The sequence below is a fragment of the Dothidotthia symphoricarpi genome (genome assembly GCF_010015815.1).
Source record: "Dothidotthia symphoricarpi CBS 119687 unplaced genomic scaffold P153scaffold_1, whole genome shotgun sequence".
NCBI lineage: Eukaryota > Fungi > Ascomycota > Dothideomycetes > Pleosporales > Dothidotthiaceae > Dothidotthia > Dothidotthia symphoricarpi.
In genome coordinates, this window is record NW_022985008.1 from 1,635,715 (window position 1) to 1,652,796 (window position 17,082).

The 17,082-nt window shown below is 50.0% G+C and overlaps 5 protein-coding genes across 5 annotated transcripts; 1 reads left to right on the forward strand and 4 right to left on the reverse strand.

Annotated features, from left to right (window-relative positions):
- Nucleotides 1-937: 937 nt before the first annotated feature.
- P153DRAFT_362657 (uncharacterized protein) lies at nucleotides 938-4,609 on the reverse strand. The gene is made up of 8 exons (XM_033667182.1): nucleotides 4,250-4,609; nucleotides 4,170-4,201; nucleotides 4,022-4,118; nucleotides 3,867-3,966; nucleotides 3,005-3,793; nucleotides 2,465-2,947; nucleotides 2,024-2,372; nucleotides 938-1,975 (listed from the first exon to the last, which is right to left on the reverse strand). Exons 1-8 carry the CDS (start codon nucleotides 4,369-4,371, stop codon nucleotides 1,263-1,265), a joined length of 2,685 nt encoding a protein of 894 aa, XP_033529331.1. The 5' UTR covers nucleotides 4,372-4,609; the 3' UTR covers nucleotides 938-1,262.
- Nucleotides 4,610-5,842: 1,233 nt separating this feature from the next.
- On the reverse strand, nucleotides 5,843-9,912 carry P153DRAFT_329852 (RecF/RecN/SMC protein). The gene is made up of 3 exons (XM_033665411.1): nucleotides 9,747-9,912; nucleotides 6,867-9,693; nucleotides 5,843-6,814 (listed from the first exon to the last, which is right to left on the reverse strand). Exons 1-3 carry the CDS (start codon nucleotides 9,785-9,787, stop codon nucleotides 6,053-6,055), a joined length of 3,630 nt encoding a protein of 1,209 aa, XP_033529332.1. The 5' UTR covers nucleotides 9,788-9,912; the 3' UTR covers nucleotides 5,843-6,052.
- Nucleotides 9,913-11,297: 1,385 nt separating this feature from the next.
- P153DRAFT_13091 (uncharacterized protein) lies at nucleotides 11,298-11,807 on the reverse strand. The gene has a single exon (XM_033662043.1). The coding sequence runs from the start codon at nucleotides 11,626-11,628 to the stop codon at nucleotides 11,335-11,337; it is 294 nt and encodes a 97-aa protein (XP_033529333.1). The 5' UTR covers nucleotides 11,629-11,807; the 3' UTR covers nucleotides 11,298-11,334.
- On the forward strand, nucleotides 11,532-12,137 carry P153DRAFT_362660 (uncharacterized protein). Its single transcript, XM_033667183.1, has one exon. The coding sequence runs from the start codon at nucleotides 11,840-11,842 to the stop codon at nucleotides 11,999-12,001; it is 162 nt and encodes a 53-aa protein (XP_033529334.1). The 5' UTR covers nucleotides 11,532-11,839; the 3' UTR covers nucleotides 12,002-12,137.
- Nucleotides 12,138-12,879: 742 nt separating this feature from the next.
- On the reverse strand, nucleotides 12,880-13,990 carry P153DRAFT_13161 (uncharacterized protein). Its single transcript, XM_033662048.1, has one exon. The coding sequence runs from the start codon at nucleotides 13,701-13,703 to the stop codon at nucleotides 13,152-13,154; it is 552 nt and encodes a 183-aa protein (XP_033529335.1). The 5' UTR covers nucleotides 13,704-13,990; the 3' UTR covers nucleotides 12,880-13,151.
- Nucleotides 13,991-17,082: the final 3,092 nt, after the last annotated feature.

Consider the following 17,082-nt stretch of genomic DNA (forward strand, 5'->3'; position numbering starts at 1 on the left):
TGCTAAGATAGTGGAGCAAGATACTTGCATTCACACAGTTTACAGCTACAGCAGACGTTGGGTTGCGATTGAACACTGTTGGTGCGAACACCCTGCTTCTTTGATAGAACATGTCCTTGGCGCAGGGCTGCAAGCCACGGATACGGCAAGTCCACCCATTGTGTGAATATCAATCAAAACCTATTCATACATCAAAAGTCCACATGCATTAGCTATGAATGCAGCGTCTCCAGCATATGGAGATAGGCTGAGTATGTCAACTTTACAGCATGTGTCTGTATCAAGGATTACCATTGGTCAAGCATCACTCTTGATATCGTCCCCTAAGACGCTCGGCCAGATCAACAACTCGTTTACCGGGTGTGGCGTATGAGTCTGTTCAGCTCGGATCGATCTTCCGAACACCTACCATGGAATGTGACAGGTCAGAGCCAAACAAGCGGAGAACTGATCAACCCCATCACAGCACTGACATTGACAGGGTCTACCATGTAAGAACCACGCGGAGGTGGTTCGATCTTGTATCTGACCCTTGGCGAAAGCCCTACGTAGGGCTTTGCTCCATACATCATGACTGTCCAAACCTGGACGCGTATTGGTGCGGCGTACTGATTCCGCTGGAAAGACCGGCAATGACCGAGCGGGCTCGTGCGTACGTACATTATGATCTATTCAAACGTACCAAGTGCGAAGGCGATGAGGTCAGAAACTTTGTCTACAAGCGTTGCGGCGAAAACATTGGACTTGAAAAATGAATTATGTCTATATAACTTGTAGACAGCACCGACATTGACCTCGCGGATGCCATCAAAATGGAGCATGGCAGAACTGTATAGTACGAGTTGGAAAAGTTCAAATACAGTCTCTATGACAAATGGTATGAAAGTATCAAGATTAAATACTGTAAGCCAATAGCAAGTTCAATTAAAAACTACTTACCGTATGTAGGACCTTGCGTCTCCTCTGAGATGTATGGGCCCGAGATGTATGGGATCAAGAGTATGACTTGCCCCTTGCATCCCGCCTTAGCATTAGAAGCCCCCGAGCGATACGCTCAAGCCAACAAGACCCGTCTTTTAGCTATGACCCGCGACACTCGTTGAATTCGGTAGTGCTCTTCACTCCTCAAGATGGACTCGAAAGAAGATTACAAGCCAATTCTATCGCTCTTATCGCAAGACCAACCGAATGTGGTTCTGTAGAGCCACCTCAAACGTACCATTTGCAAGAGTAAAACCTCTATATGTGCGATTGTTACCAGCCTACTGTCGTTGCGGTTGTTGCTCGTAGGGACCCGGATAATCTGACCTAGCCTGTGATGGCTGATCCTGCGAATCATCTTGAGAATTAGGGGCATTCATGTCTGAATAATCGGCATCCGTATGTCCCAGAGGCACCGTTAGGTTGGGCCAAAGATCTTGCATGTTGACGACCGGCGCGCCCTGGTCGTAGCTAGTGATGAATGGGTTGCCAAAGGTCATGGGCGTGTGCACATGCGGTGGCATGAAGTATGGATTTTGGTATTCGGGGAGGTGATCCAAGGGCTGGTTTGAGAAGAGATGCGTGTTAAACGGCGCGGCACTTGTCATTGGGGATTCTAAGTAGTTTTCCTGTGGCCAGTGTGCCATTTCCTGTCTTGAAGGGTCGAACGAGTCCGGGAAGCCTGATTGGCAAGGTGTCTGCTGATCCGCCTCTTCGTCTTCACTGTATTTTTCGTCTTCGTTGTCTGAGTCCGAGTCCGATTCCGAGTCGTCGGCCAGTAGCTCATTTGCTCGAGCCTGCAGGTCCGGTGCACAGTTCTTTAGAATCTTCCAGACGACATCGTAGGCCCGACCCGCGACTGCATCATTGCTTCGCATAGCACGCAACCAGCGGATGAGTTTCTTTACACAGGCGAAGATTTCAGCGTTGTTGTTCTTGGACTGTGTTCCCTGAAATGCCATCTCCAAGAGAAGTACGGCAAGAGCTTGCATTGCTGGCATGGTATTAGCATAATCGTTTTGACCAGTGTGGAAGTACTTACTGTTGTGAACAATTGTCCACCACGGACCCGTCGAATACAAAAAAACTATGTCTGGCTCGTCGGGGAGTAAGTCTGTCATTTGTATAGCAGCATCGACGCAAGCATCTCCCGTTCTGGCGTTGAAATTTGCGGAATTGTGGCTCTCATGACGAATCCGACGCTCGGTCCTACATAGACATGGGCGCGTTATGAGTATCTTCGTGCTCCAATAGTACATTTTGAGCAGGAACCGTTCACGATCAGCTTCTTTCTGTCGGTCCGGCTTGCCAAGTTCGTTATCGCCGGAGAACACTGCCTTTGACCACTCTTCGAGTTCAACAAGCAGCTCAGTTATTCGATGTTCAAGGTACTGCAAAAAGCGTGGGTCAGTACAATTCTTCAGACAGGAAAACATATTACACATCTAGGAGTCTGAATTAAATTCATTGAGGGGCACCATACCTCCCAAGATCGTATAGCAGTCCGAGGCGAATATTCATTCAACAGAACCCTTTGAGAGATGAGTGTTATCTTGATGTGATCGACAAGATATTGGCCGTCAGTAGCTGTTCGTTGGTTCGGGTCCGAATGGTTGGTTGCGGCGGAATTTTGTGGCAAGCCGTGAACTGCACGCTTGCGGGAGCTTTGTCTTTCAGTGGCGCTATACCTGTTCTGCTCACCAGGCATTGTTTCAGGAAGAGGAGCAGTGCAATCCTCAATCGCAATAACTGGAGGCCGGCCTGTTATAGATGAAAGTAGACACTCGATGGAATGCAAGCTCCACCATATGCGCAACAGTGTCTCCTTATGGGAATGCTCTGCCACAGGGTCTTCGTTTCGAAGGTGCAATCCAAGTGCTGACGCGAGGCGGATTGATACTCCGATCATAATCCACGCGCGACTCACATGGCCAATCACCAAGAAATAGAGTGAGAGAAGGCCAGTCTGATGCATTGATGAGTATGTGAACGTGTCAAGTGTAAGGATCTGGGTGACACTTACAGTTTGTACGAGTAGTAGGTCGGGGCCCGAAATGAACATTATGGTGTTCTTCAATTCGAGAAGATGTACCGCTCGCGCCATATATATTCGGTGGTCACGTTCGTCGCCTCTCCATTCGGCGCCAATGAGATGAGAGTACCTTGCCCCGACTGCAAATATTAGATTCATCAGGGCGCGCCACTTAACGGGGACCTCAAATGTCTTGTGTTGCTTCGCTGATTGTATGAATCTGCGCAGTTGATCCTCGAAGCTACTTGGTATGATGGGAAACGAGGTATGTACCGTGCTCATATAGCAATCGATGAGTCGCTCTGCTGTTTCTAGGTCCGGTAGATCATAAGGATCGACTGGGAAATCAATCTCCATATTGTCGCTGTCAAGATAGAATGTCGAATCTGTAACGTTTTGCATAGACCCTGTCTTGGACGTCCGTCTACGCTCGTGGAGGGCGTTGGATCGCTCGTCAAATGCGTTTCGACTGTTGCCTGGAGGTCCGTAGGGCATGCCAAATGGTTCAGATGTCGCACGTTCTGCGTGGCGTGAGACCGTTCGTAGCCATTGAACTTCAGAGTTTTGCCCCACGTAACCAGTTTCTCTGGACTGGCGACTGCGCAGTAAATCCTCTTCAAGGTAATCAAGGTCCTCATTTGACCCGACCGATGCGGTGACATTGGCTTCCCCGAAAGAATCGCCTCCTCCGTCGCCGGGGGAAGAGTGCCTTCGGGAGCGTTTTCCGGTCGATCGAGGGGAGGCTTGCTTTGGTAACGTAGTGATCAAGTCGTCTTCGGCCTGTGAGAGAAAATATATGGCTTAGTCGTCTTGCTGTTTCACCTTGGAAGTGGTACTTGTGGAAGAAACCTACGTTTTCCAGTGCGTCTTCGATTCTCTTCTTGTCTCCATCGTTGACGTTGAGACTGAGATCCCGGAGCAATGATACAAAAGCTCCATTCAGTTCAGTTGCCCTATATCACTTCAGCGTGTGCCTTTGCACAACCAGCTCATCCAAGTCGCGCATACTCTCTGAGGCGGTCCCGGCGAGCCTGCTCATAAGTGCAGCTCAGGCCATTGACATGACAATTGGTGCAACGCGGTATATCGCCCGAACACCTGACCTCTGTGATAATGTCAGGCGGTTATTTCTGAAGGAGAGTCACGGATGACTCACTTCGTTTGCGGCAACTCTTGCATGCTCTCGCTCTGGGACTATATATTAGGGCATGGCTCAAGTCGGTAAGAAACACCTACACTCGATCCTCTCTGCTATTCGCGTTGGCCTTAGCCGGTGGCGGTGGTGGGCGATCCAGACGTGGGATGGCCATCTTGGGGCCCGGTCTGTGGCCTGCGGGGTTCGATGATTCCCTTTGCATTGCTGGGGCTGCCTCAGCTTGAAATCCTTGAACGTCCGGGCAAACTTCAAATCTTGGGCAGCGTATGCGTGCTGTGTCAGCCGGGTTCGGCGAGGGTGGCAAAACGAAACAACGACTTCAGATGCGCTCAGGTGGCGTGAGAAATAGATGCACAAGCCGTGATTTCGACCCAGTGTGGAATTGCGTCTGAGTAACTGCAGCTTCCTATCCGCTGATGAGTGAACCTGTAGTGTTTATATCGGCAAGTTGTGCCAGCCAACTGAAGCGAAGGAACTATTAATAAGCGCCAAACCAACAATCAAACCAATGAGCACAACGCAGTTAGTTCTCAAAACTCTGACGTTTGATCCTAGTAATGGTTATTCATACCTCTTTACCATGATCTCTCGTGTACACAAATGGCTTTGACACAAAAAAAGGTCCGATAAGGTGCATAATTGGGTTGTTAGGCGAGGTTGAGAAGGCGACTTTGTTGACACCTCACTACCCACGCGGAAGGAACAAGAATGTGCACCGCGGAAGGAACAACAACCTGCACCGCGGAACACAAAATCCTCGCCACGTCTGGCTTACACTAGGTTTGAACACTAAGTATACTTTTTAATTGTCTAAGGATGGCAACCGGATCACAATCACCCGTCAGTCACAGCGAAAAGTTATACTCTCAAGAGGCTGAAACGATATCACTAGGCGAAAGCTTTATGGTATCTCAAAAGCAAGAAGACTCAAAACTATAAGTCTTCTTTTTCCGTCTCTTTGATGTCCCTCCGAGCCGTCATTATGCAGTACTGTGGTATCCCCTGGGCGTTTTCCTGACTTACCACATCCGCACGGACGACCTGCATCCAAACCCTAGTAAACTAGAAGGCCTGTCGTACCTTTGGGAGCTAATCGCATCGGTTTCTTACCCTTAGTTCGATTGGGGAAAACACCAGTGGGATACCATAGTATGGTTCACACTTCAACATTAAGTAATTTTGGTGCTTTGCCGAATTTCACCTAGTTTTGGTGAGGGTACAGTGTTTGGCGGTGACAAGTCTTCTCGACGCGTGGCAACTACCTGTGCCTTCCCAGAAGCATGGGCTATTTGCCACACCTTCCAAGACATCCACAGATTGGTCAGAACAGTCTCAATCAACGATCCTGACGAATTGGAAATTAGCACAAAAGTGGAGAAGGTCTTACACTTCCGGGGAACCACAGTAAGAGAAAGAAGAGTAGTCATGATTTTAAACTTTCTATACCAGTAACATGTTGAGTAGTATTTGGAAAGTAATGTAGTTTAGACTGTTAAGGTTTGTAACTTTTGGCAGTGCATGTCATTAATCATTCTATTAACCCCGTTGATGTTTCCCCAAACATAGTAAAGCTAGGAAACAACTGCGATTGGCTCCACAATCAACAGCAGACCTTCGAATTTGCTGAAATCTGCCCGTGCAGAATGGCGATCTGGGGAAGCACCTACGGGATGCCACGGTAAACAAAGCTTGTCGTGTATTCAAACATGAGCAACTATTTGGTATACGACACCACAGCCATCTTGCCTTCGAAGACCACATATAGTGCTGCTAGACGGAACGGACCCTCATAATTCTTGTACAGCAAGTTCCTCAGTTACACACGCCTACACGTACAGAAACGAAATCGACAAACACTCTCAAGCCAGCCATCAATCATACCCTTACTTCTGCATGCCATCCACGAATTCCAACGCCGCCTCCCGCTCGACAACATCAATTGAACTCGTCTTGTTGGAATAACTCACACCATAGCACCGGTCAGCCACAAGCACCATCTCCGGCCGGAACGTCGTGCAAATGAACTGTCCGCCACCGTTCCCGTCCTTGCCGCCTTGTCCACTCAGCTTTTGCAACATGTTTGCTACCGCCGTACGATACTGTGCGTCAAGATTCGCATCGATCTCATCGAAAAGGTAAAAGGGTGCAGGATCACACTGCTGGATCGCGAAGATAAGAGCTAGAGCACACAGCGATTTTTGACCACCAGACAGCTGCCCGATCTTCTGCTGCTCGTCATGCTTGCTATTGAAGGATACAGCAATGCTGACGCTGATGTACTCTTCGACCTTGCTCCCTTTGCCGCGGCGCTGTGCGTCCTCGTCCTCGCTCTCCTCAACTTCAGCATCTTCGTCTGATTTGCGGTTGATGAGTAGGCGACCGGTGCCAATGGGCACAAGCTCCTGGAATACTTTCTGAAAGGCTTTGGCGACTTGGCGGAAAGTGCGGTTGATGGCTTCGTCTTTGCGCTGGTCAAGCACGTCGATGAGGTTTTCAATGGATTTGCGAGAAGTGTCGAGTTCAGCACGGCGATCAATGAGGGTCTTGCGTTGGCGTGTGAAGTTTTCGTATTGTTCGTACGCCTTCTTGTTGACATGGGCGAATTTCTTTAATGCTTGCGTGGCCTTGGCGAGTTCTTTTGCAACCTATCGATTCGTGTTAGTAGCTGCAAAAAGTACACATATACGAGTCACTTGCCTTCGCAGTATCCCATCGTCCGTATTTGCGGTCAACATCTTCAGGCAAGGTACCCAAGTCTCGAATATCTCGCTTGACGTCGCTCAGTCGGTCCGTGGCACGGCTGCGATCTTGATCTTTCCTAGATAGGTTCTTCTCCTGCCTTTCCATGGCCTTGGCAAGATCTCGATTGCTGTTTTCGCTCTCCGCTCTCGAGCTTTCCAGTTCACTCAGCTGCCCCCTGATTTCTTCGATCTGAGCATCGGTATCTTGAATCTTCGCGTCGAGATCCGCAATGGTCCGGTCAACGGCTTTTAGTGCTCGCTCGCACTCTCGTAGATGTGTTGATTGGCTCACGGAGCCGCCCGAGCCTCCTTGTTGTGCAAGCACATCATCGAGATTCGGTTGCAGATTCTCGTTGAGCTCAAGCTCGGCCTCAACCTTCTGTGCCTCGAAAGCAGTCCGCTCCTCCCTGATTCTTGCAAATTGCTTTTGCAAGTCGTTTACTGTGATGGTGAGTGTGTTCAACATCTGTTCTTCGTCTTTTGATAGTGTCTTCTTGAAGTCAGTTGCAATCTCACCCTCCCAGTCACTTTGTTGAGCACCGAGTCGATTGATGGCCAACTGGAGTTCCGAAGCTGCCGCCTGCTGAGTTGTGACCATGTCGCGTTTGTCTTGCAATGTTCTTTGCTTTGAGCGAAGTTCCTCTCGTAATGGCCCAAAGCTGCTCTCGCCATCGTTCTTCTCATGTTGACGTCGCCTGATTTCGCTCTCCGCAGCAGTGAGCTGCTGACGCTTCAAATCCAACTCCGTGACAATTTCGCGTTTACGTTGTTGCAGTCCCTCAAACTGTGTGCGGGACTCGGTGACTGTCCGATAGGCATTGATTCTGGACTTGGAGGGATCATGAAACCCTCCACGGTAAAGCCCCTTGCGCGAGGCGCTGTCGCCGTCAAGAGTGTAAGCTCGGACTCCTAGTTGGTTCGAAACACTCTTGCAAGTACTTAGGTCAGGGCAGATGACGATCTTCGCAAACACGTGCTTGAATGCAGTGTCGAAGCGCTCCTCATACGTCAGCTTTGGTAGTAGCGGTTGCATGTCGCCTCTTGGCTTCAAGTTCATATCAGTGGCTTGCACGCGATTCAGAGGGATGAACGTAAGCCGGCCACCTCTGTCTTTGATGAGGCGATCGATAATCTTACTCGCAACGTTGTCATCGTCGACGACTACATTGAAGAGCGTACCTTCCGCGGCGGCTTCTGTTACTGACCTGTAATGATCAGGCACTTGTAGCAGGTCGGCGATGGTGCCATGTACACCTGGGATTTCACCTTCTCTCATGTAACGACGAAGTGTTTCGAGTCCGCGACTGGTGTTTTGATCCAATAAGTGTGAGAATGTGTGCTCTGCGCGTTGAAGCTCCTGCTGGGCGGTTCGGAGCTGGCTGTCGGTTCGGGCTTCTTCTCGCTGAAGATTCGTCTGCTCGTCGCGCACCGCCTTGTATGCATCCTTCGCTTTCTCAACCTTCGCAGCAAGGGTTACTGTAGCATCCCCCTCATTTTCAATTGTGGATCGTATGTTGGCGATTTCAGTTTCGATGCGTTCGATGTCGCTTTGAAGCTGAGCAACTTCCTCGTTTGTCTGCACGAGAATGGCCTTGCGCTGGCTGAGGTCGGCATTGGTCTCGTCTATTTGTACGCGCAGGGCGTCGTCCCTCTGTCGCTTGTTGCTGTAGGCGTGGCCACGACCCTGCTTGTCTTGGAGGCGTTTTCGCTGACCCTCAGCCTCGAGCAGCTGTGCTCTCACAGCTTCCTCCTCGTCTTTCTTCGAGTTGTACTGGGGCAGGATTCGCTGGAGTTCGGCCTCACGGGTGCGTATCTGCTCGCGCAGAGACTTGACCTGTGCGTCGCGATTTTTCTTGGATGTCTGCGCAGCCGACTGGTTGTCTTGCGACGACTTCAATTCCAATTCGATCTTGGCTTTCTCGAGTGTGGCCGCTTTGCGATCTTTCTCGTATTGGACACGATCTTCGCGGAGAATGTCCAGATCTCCTCTCCGCCTGTTGATTTCCTTGTCGATTTGCGCAATCCTGTCTTCGTTTTGCTTGAAGACAGCCTCATTGTCCTCGCGCGTTTCGCGGCCCTGATGTTCGAGGGCATCGATGCGCTCAATCTCAGCCTCAAGCTCAGCCTCCTCGCGCGACTTCATGGTGTAGATGAGGGATCTTCTCTCCCTGTCGTTCCGGCTCCAGGCCTCTAGCTCTTCCTTCTCTCCCTCCAGTTCGTCCAAGCGCTCGTTGATTGAAGCGACGACGCTGTCGATGTTGCTGCACTTGCTGTCCGTGTCGCTAAGCAGCTTTAGACTGTCGGCGCGTCGCGTCTCGTAGACGTTGGAGCCCGATATCTCCTTCAGCAGCTTCAAGCGTTGCGTGTCCTTCATGTTGGTGAGGGCTGTGACTCGGCCCTGGGGCACAATGTAGTATGGGTTGGAGCGCGAAAAACCAGCCGACTCGAGGATCTGCTGCACTTCGGCCCTGGTGGCGTTCTTTCGGTTGACCGAGTATTCGTCCTTCTTCGCACCAATTGTACGGCGCAGGAAGAACTCGGGCTTGCCTGTCTGGAAGCGGTCCTCGGTGTTGTCGAAGCACACCTCAACGTAGGCGGACATGACAGCTGAGCCAGAGCCCTCGTGCAGCAGCGCCTGGCGCTCTTCACGGCTGAGGAAATGGTAGTCGTCGCCAAGCACGAAGCGCACGGCGGCGAAGAAGTTGCTCTTGCCTGAGCCATTGCGGCCGACGATGACGTTGCAGTTGGGCGAGAAGGGCTCGATTTGCATCTGGTCCTTGTAGCTGTGGCCGCACACATTAGTCAAGAATCCCTCAGGCGTAGCCGTGTTTCTCACCTCTTGAAGCCCTGGATGGTGATCTGCTTGATGTACCCCATTGCGGCGGCTGAACGCGATCAAAGCGCGCAAATATATTGAAGCGTAGTTCTGTGTAATCGCGACGTAGAAGAACTATGTGCTCGCGTCAGCACCTCTCAGCACATGGCGGGGCCGTGGAGAGCGTGGTGAGTAGCTTGCCTGAACTCTCGTCCTCGACGCGTTGCGCGACGCGTTTCTGCCAAGACCACACTAGTGTTTATTGTCCACACCCTCAGTACCGTATACCGTATAAACTTGTTTAATCCGTAGATAGCTAGACAGGGGTTGTAGCGAAGCGAGTCGACATGCGAGTGGTGGAATAAGCCCAGCCACTCAGCCACTCCAAATGCCCGATCGCCAGAGGACTCGCTTCGCTACAACCCCTGTCTAGCTATCTACGGATTGAACAAGTTTATACGGTATATCCCATCATCATCTTGCGTGTAGTCTTTCACTAGTTTGACCCAGAGAAGTCACCGTCAAACACTTGTTTAGTTTACCAACATCTTAGTTGACACTACCCCAAGTTTGTTGACAATTTATCAATCCATTCATCTCTCGAGTGCAAGTAGCTCCGAATTTGACCAGAAGTTGTACTCGGTATACTTTGGCTCTGTTTCGAGGACACAGTGTGCTTAACAGATATCAGTTACACAGGGCTCGCGGCTTCGGTACATCTCACGTTCAGAGCTTACGCTATTACAACCAGTATCCAACGTGTAATCGTTTTCTAATACGATTCGAACCGATCAAATCGAGGTCAAACACTTTGTATTTGCCCTTTCGTCCTCCTTCTTCCTCCAAATCTCATTCACACCATGGCGGACTCTGTCGACCCTCTCGATGTTCATACGCTGTATAAGGCTTTATGTATGACGTAGAGACCAGGCACCCACGGAAGGAACCGAGACACTACATCACTTCATGCACCCCACTCGTTTTCTAACCAGGAAACAGATTCCGTCCCGTCTGTCCCGTGAATTCGGTAGGACCGCAAGTGCATAGCAAGGGCTAAACCCTCTTCTCTCCGCCGGCTGTTCGATATCGAGACTAGCAAGCCAGAAAACAGACACATCTTCTCTTCTCAGGCTCTTTTGAGGGCTGTGCAGAGTCTTGAGCTGCACTTGCCTGCGATGTAGGGCTCATTGACTCATAGATTCGTGCATCGAAGCATCGTGTATGCCTTTCGTCCTTCTACTGCGCATTGCCACTATGGGTCCAAAACGAATTCAGCCTGCACTGTCAAACCTCGATCCTTGGGCCAGCGGCCAAATTTCAGGCCCCTGAACTCTGTCCTAACTAGCAGCAAGATTAGGCGCATTTTCATGCCTAAAAGACGCCACCAAAGCCCCACAGAAGCTGTTCCTGCCCCCGGCACCCGCGATACAGGGCCGCTGACTACCAGAATAAGGCAACTCAATGTGCTTGTAGAATATCCTGAGCCGACTTTATCACGCGAGGCCACTTACGATTACTTCACCACTTCACACTAGTAGCCTCAGGCAGGACGAGGGTCAGTCATCAGTCGTCATGGATGAAGGTTGCGACTATGAAAAAATGGCAACAATCAGCTGGAGAGGTAAGTGTCAAGAAACGAAAAGGTAAAATAGCACACGGCAAGAGAGCTCGTACACCTTTCTTCTCGTGGCCAAAGAGATGGAATAGGGTATCTACAAGTGATGCGACGCTTGAACGTTTCCCAGACCCCAAACTGCAACGCTATACTAATACAACAAGCATAAAATGTCTGGAATGAAAACGACTCGCGAAGAGACGAACATAGACCCAGTAGTACAAATCCAGCAGAAATCCAAAAACGCCAATCCGATATCCGCCAAAGCAAAACTCCCAATTTCGCCATGTCAATGTAACTACATGCGTCAGCACAGTGCCAGCTGATAATCAACAAACCATCTACTTACGTCTTTCCATTCGTGTTCTCCTTCTGTAGGTTTCCCACCGGTCTCCCCCTAATTCATCTTCTGTACAGTCGTCCACGTCCTACAACATTCCAACATCCAATGGTTGGAGCAAAACGGACAACTCGCATCAATCGCAACGCTATTGTTGTCATGGCCACAGGCACAACACTTCCACCTCTTGTCGTGGTATTCCAATTTGCACTGGGGGCACTGGGCGTGCTGACGCTGGCAGTCGCAACGAGGGCTGCGGTTTGGATTGCGTCCGAAGCCGCATTGGCAGCAGTATACGACGTAGCCCATGATCAAGGTTGATGGCGGATATAGTAGGGTGGTGGTCTTAGTCGATGAGTATCACAGGAGTTCCAGGAGGATACGCTGGACTCGAAAGGTGGATGATATTCAAAGTATCCGGCGTTGGAGCAAGAACTTTAGCAGACGAAAAGTCCTGAAGAAACGTAGTATCGCAAGGGGTATGATCAGAAGTGAGGAGGTATGAGGAGGTATGAGTAGTTTCGAGGATAGTAATAAACCGTCGTGTACTCAATCCAACAGATGGACAAAAGAGTAAGCCAAATCACACTCCTTATATCTACCTATAGAAGGACTCCGCAGTCCCGTTAGACAACGCTCACACATGCCTCCCGCACCGCCACATTTGCCCTGTTGCCCTTTTGCCCCAGGACACAATCTCCCATTCCCGCACAACACCCCAGTCCAAGTCCCGCGCTCGCCCCGTGCAAGACGGTCCCGTGGAGCTCGTAAGCGCCACGCCGTCACAACGCAAGTTGCACACAAACGCATGACAAAATTGCGTAGTACTATTGTGCCGTCTGGGGCGGGATCAAGGGGTAGGTAGACCATATGATCGCGCTTGGTGTGGCGGTGCGAATAGAAGGACGCAAGGCTGCCTGGCCGGACAAGGCCGCTCCCAAGCTTTCTTCCTGAGGCTTGATTCGACGCGGCTTATTTTTTGGCGGCGGAGAGCCTTGCCAAGAGGGTCCCCCGGGGCTTGGGACGCGTGACGGTGCTTCAATCGGGTTGCTGGGTTGTTGAATTGCTGGGGGATGGTGAGATGGAAGATGGATGTGGCATGTTTTCGAATTCAGCTTTTGGAAGACGTTTAGTGGCGGAGTGATGGGTTCGTGGTGTTTGATAGTATCTCACATAGTAATCTACGTGTTTATGGATTTGCAGATATGTTCTTATTTTCCGAATCGAGGGTCCAGGTCTGATATGCTGGGAGGAATTGGAAAGAGAGAAAGTTGAGACAACAATCAGATCAGTAGCGAACCAAGGAGACAACCGCACAAGCTAGGGTAACTTTCAAATGATGATATTTCAATTGTCTGAACCCTAAAGATGCGAACCTTGCCTCGAGCAAGTTGGAAAAAGAACCGCGCCAATAAAACATAACACCGACCGATGCCTCGCTGAGATGCTCAGAGTAAACCAAATCATACCACTATCGTAGAACTACAACAACGAAAGACAATACGGGAACAAAACACGCCCATCTGGGAAGAAACCCGTCCAACCAGACTTCATACAAAAGGGAAAGGGCCTGCGTCCAGCCGTCGAGACCCAAAAAGCGACGTCGTGAATAGGTCGAGGTGTAGAACCAGACAACCAACACGTGAAGTAGACTCGACGAAGCGTCTACTATAGGTGCATCGTCGTTGTTTCGGTCGTTCCGAAGCAACGAGAGGTTTGCAGAAAGATCGGTCGATCGATTATTTCTTCTCAAAGCACACCGCGCAAGCTGGCTGCCAGTCACCGTATGGTCCATCGCCACAGTGTGTACAGTACCAGACCACCTCTCCGTCTGGATCTGTAGGGGCTTGTTCGAAACCAGGATCCATCCATGTAGCGATGAATTCATCGGATGTGTAACGGTGTGGTGAAGTGTGCTGGGTGAAGAGAATATCGGCCGAACGTGTGACGCTTGATGTACGAAGGAGCGAGTGGATTGTGCTGGTTGTATCACGTTCCTCGTGGAAGCCGTGTTGATGTGCATGCTCGTAACTCGTTGGAGGTTGGGTGTCGTACTGGACGTAGACAGATTGTAAAGTCGACATAGCAGCCATGATGATGATTGTTTAGATGGACGTGGTAGTGTTGAGATATTGCAGTTAGATGAGCAGTGGTAACTTAGAGTAGGTAAGGGTGTGATGGTAAGTAAGGAGCATCGTACTCTGGAGCCTCTTATATCTGAAAACAACTACAGCTTGGGCCATGAATTCACCACCTACTGCGCCCTGTAGCAGTCAGTGACGAGCGGTCAAGGAAAAGAGAAAGTTACGAGCTGGCCGCTAGGGTGAGGCAGTCTGCAGGCAGCAATTTGGAGGATACAAGTCCTTCTGACGAAGCACAATAGCCGGTCGGAGGCGATACCGAATAGAAGGAATGAGGTAAACGTTGCCCAAGAGGCCCTCTCGGTGTCGAGATCTAGAATCTAGCCATTGGGGTTCTTCGATGGGAAACGCCAGAATGAAACGGGAGGCCGGGCCCTGAAACGAAGAATTAGTTCAACTTGCCAGTTTCAGTTGATTGGAAATCCGCACATTCTGTTAGCCACTGACTGGTTGTGGCTGAGTGTTCAACTGAACCAGGGGGGTGAAGAGGCCACCAGTTGCCTTGATTTTTCTACGATCTTGACTGGCAGGTCAGTGACGTCCTTCGGGAGCTAATATCGCGTGTACATACTCGTATAGTGTATGGCAGGAATACACGATTGGCAAAGAATTACTCCTCGGCCAAAAATATTGTAGGTGCGCTAGGTAAGCGTCTCGTGGACCTTTGTGACAAGTTCCATCGATGTCTTCGCCGCCAAGGCCATAGCCAGGTGACTCGATGATAAGCATGTCAAACGAGTAATCGGTGTTCCGGTGGAGGGTGGTCTTCCTTCTTGCGCTTTCCAGGCGGCCGTACCGGTGTGCTTTCTCTGTCCTCAGGCTGGTGGGTAGTACACAATTCTTGGCGTGGAGGTCCTTCGTGCTCCGCCACGGTGTAGGCCAGTGCGTTGTGGAGATGGATTGTCAACCCGATCTGTGCAATTGAATCATCTGGAAACCGAAGATTGTTGGCTTGTTTGTCATGATTAAACTTGGCTACGTTGCCGGCAGAGGGTTTGTCCTGGATATTTAGCGTTCTCTGATCGTTCCATCAAACCACGGTGAAAGAATGAGACAACGTCGCTACAAAAGATCAAGACTGTTTAAGATAGTATCTCCAAATCCTGTGCTAGGAAAGAAGCTCGCAAGAATGGAGACTGGCCGCGGGAGCAAATAGACCAGCATGATGAGAAAATAAATATTGTTATAACAAACAACTAATAGCACAAAATTGATTCCAAAAAAGTACCTAATCAGACCATGAAACAATAACCAACGTAACATGCTGAGCATGCCAAATGGGAACCTTCCAGATAGCAAAGTGCGTCGACCAATGCACGCTTGCTAAGTTGACAGGAGGAGATCCACCAAACCCACGAATGTGGTAATACCGATAGTGAATGAGCGTGCCAGGGACATGGACACAATCCAAGTAGGATGCCGTCACAGAAAACCAGGTCCAGGATGTGCAAGCGCGACATGCAACAAACCCAACTAGAGTGCAAAACTGAATTGATGATAAGGATAGACGTCGCTCATCGTGTAAATGTAGGTCTTGGAGGACAGTCAGGTTGTGCCGTTCGTTGCTAAATTCTGGAGTTTGAGCGATGATGAGTTTAATCAACTCTCCTCCACTCGACAATTTGAGTCCCTCTTGTGGTTGCAAGCCACACAGGCGGGCTGCCAAACTCCAATGGGACCATTACCACATCCGCAACAGTACCAAATTCGTTCACCATCCAACGGCGCGCTTCCGAATGTATCGTCTGGTTCGTCGTGGATGACCTTGCATACGGTAGTGATATTGTTGTAGTTGTCGTAATAGTGAATGGACGTGATATCTGGAGAGAGCGAGTCGAGAATTGCTGGGAACATTGATGGTATGCGAGCAGCCAAATTTGCGGGTACGAGAGCGCAATTATTCTCTTTCATTGTCGGTGTGAATCGGAGAACCTTTGGCTGCAACGTTGCGAAACCGGATTGGATGTGTGTGAAACACAGAATGAGAAGAAAGAGGGCGAGCTTTTGTTTTTGAGGAAACGAGATGAATGTGAAAGGATGTGAGTTGAGTAGCAGATTGACTGAAATGTGCTGAGATGTGCTGAAGTGAAGATACTTGGAAAGTAAGCATATTGTATGTTAACGAATACCTATTCTTTTGAAGCACCCTGCAAAAGCCCCAAGGACTTCACGAGACAACGAGGGACCTATGAGCTGAGAACGAAGGCATACATCAATCAGGCAGGCGTATTACTGAGGCAGCAAAGCGTACTCGGTCAAGAACACAGACTAACAATGGCCACCAAAGGGCCAGCATAGGCCAGTTCCGACGATGACGACACTTGCGTAGCGAGGGCCTCGTGCAATCACGCGTGGATCTGAGCGTTTGTCGGAGTGAAGCGACAGGTCCTGCTGACAAAGGCAGAATTCATGGTGGCCTTAGTGGATGGAAGGCGAAGCCCTTTCGCCCTATCGACGTTGGTATAACAGCCTGCACTTGTGGCGTCGAGCGTTGATTTGTGCGAAGAATCTGAGTGTCATGCTAGGCGACGGGTCTTGGTATTCCTCTAGCATGTTCAAAGTGATCACGTTTGCGGATGCCAAATGGGGCCATCACTTTGAAGTTAACCGTTTGCCTGTTTTGCCTGATGGGATGTAGGCGTGTGGCGTATCTGAATGAAGTTAACTCAATCTCTTAAGCCAGAGCACATGATAGCTATGCTTTTACTTACTCAAGTGGCGAACTCGGCCCCTCGTCTGGCCATGAGATCGAATCGAGGAGTTCTGTGAACCCCAACACGGATGGTTGACATCGGCCGATGAAACACACCTGTTGACTAGCGCAGACCGTTAGAGTAGATCTCAGGTCAAACGTCAGGCCAACCTCAGCTAGCTCCAAACATGAATATTATCTCTTGGGTAAAGAGTCTTGAAGACATGACTAGTCTATATTTGAGAGTGGTGAATGATACAAAGGTTCTTTGCATGATACATGAAGGTGCCGACGAGGTTCCAATCCGATATTGATCTCTCGAGGAAATCTATCCAAAATGATGCTACAACGATTGTTCTTGCTGCATTGACTGTGATCTTTTGTTTAATCGCCGTAGCCGTAACCGTGTGGCAAAGACCGAATTGTGTATTGTCCATGAAAGCCATGGTCCCTCGCTCTACGGCCAACACTGTGAACGGTCAACTGTCTGACGGGGAGGCAGGACAAACCTAATCGTCGTACGTTTTGCCCAAGGCTGAATCGGGCTGCACTCCTAGGGGGAAAAGTGG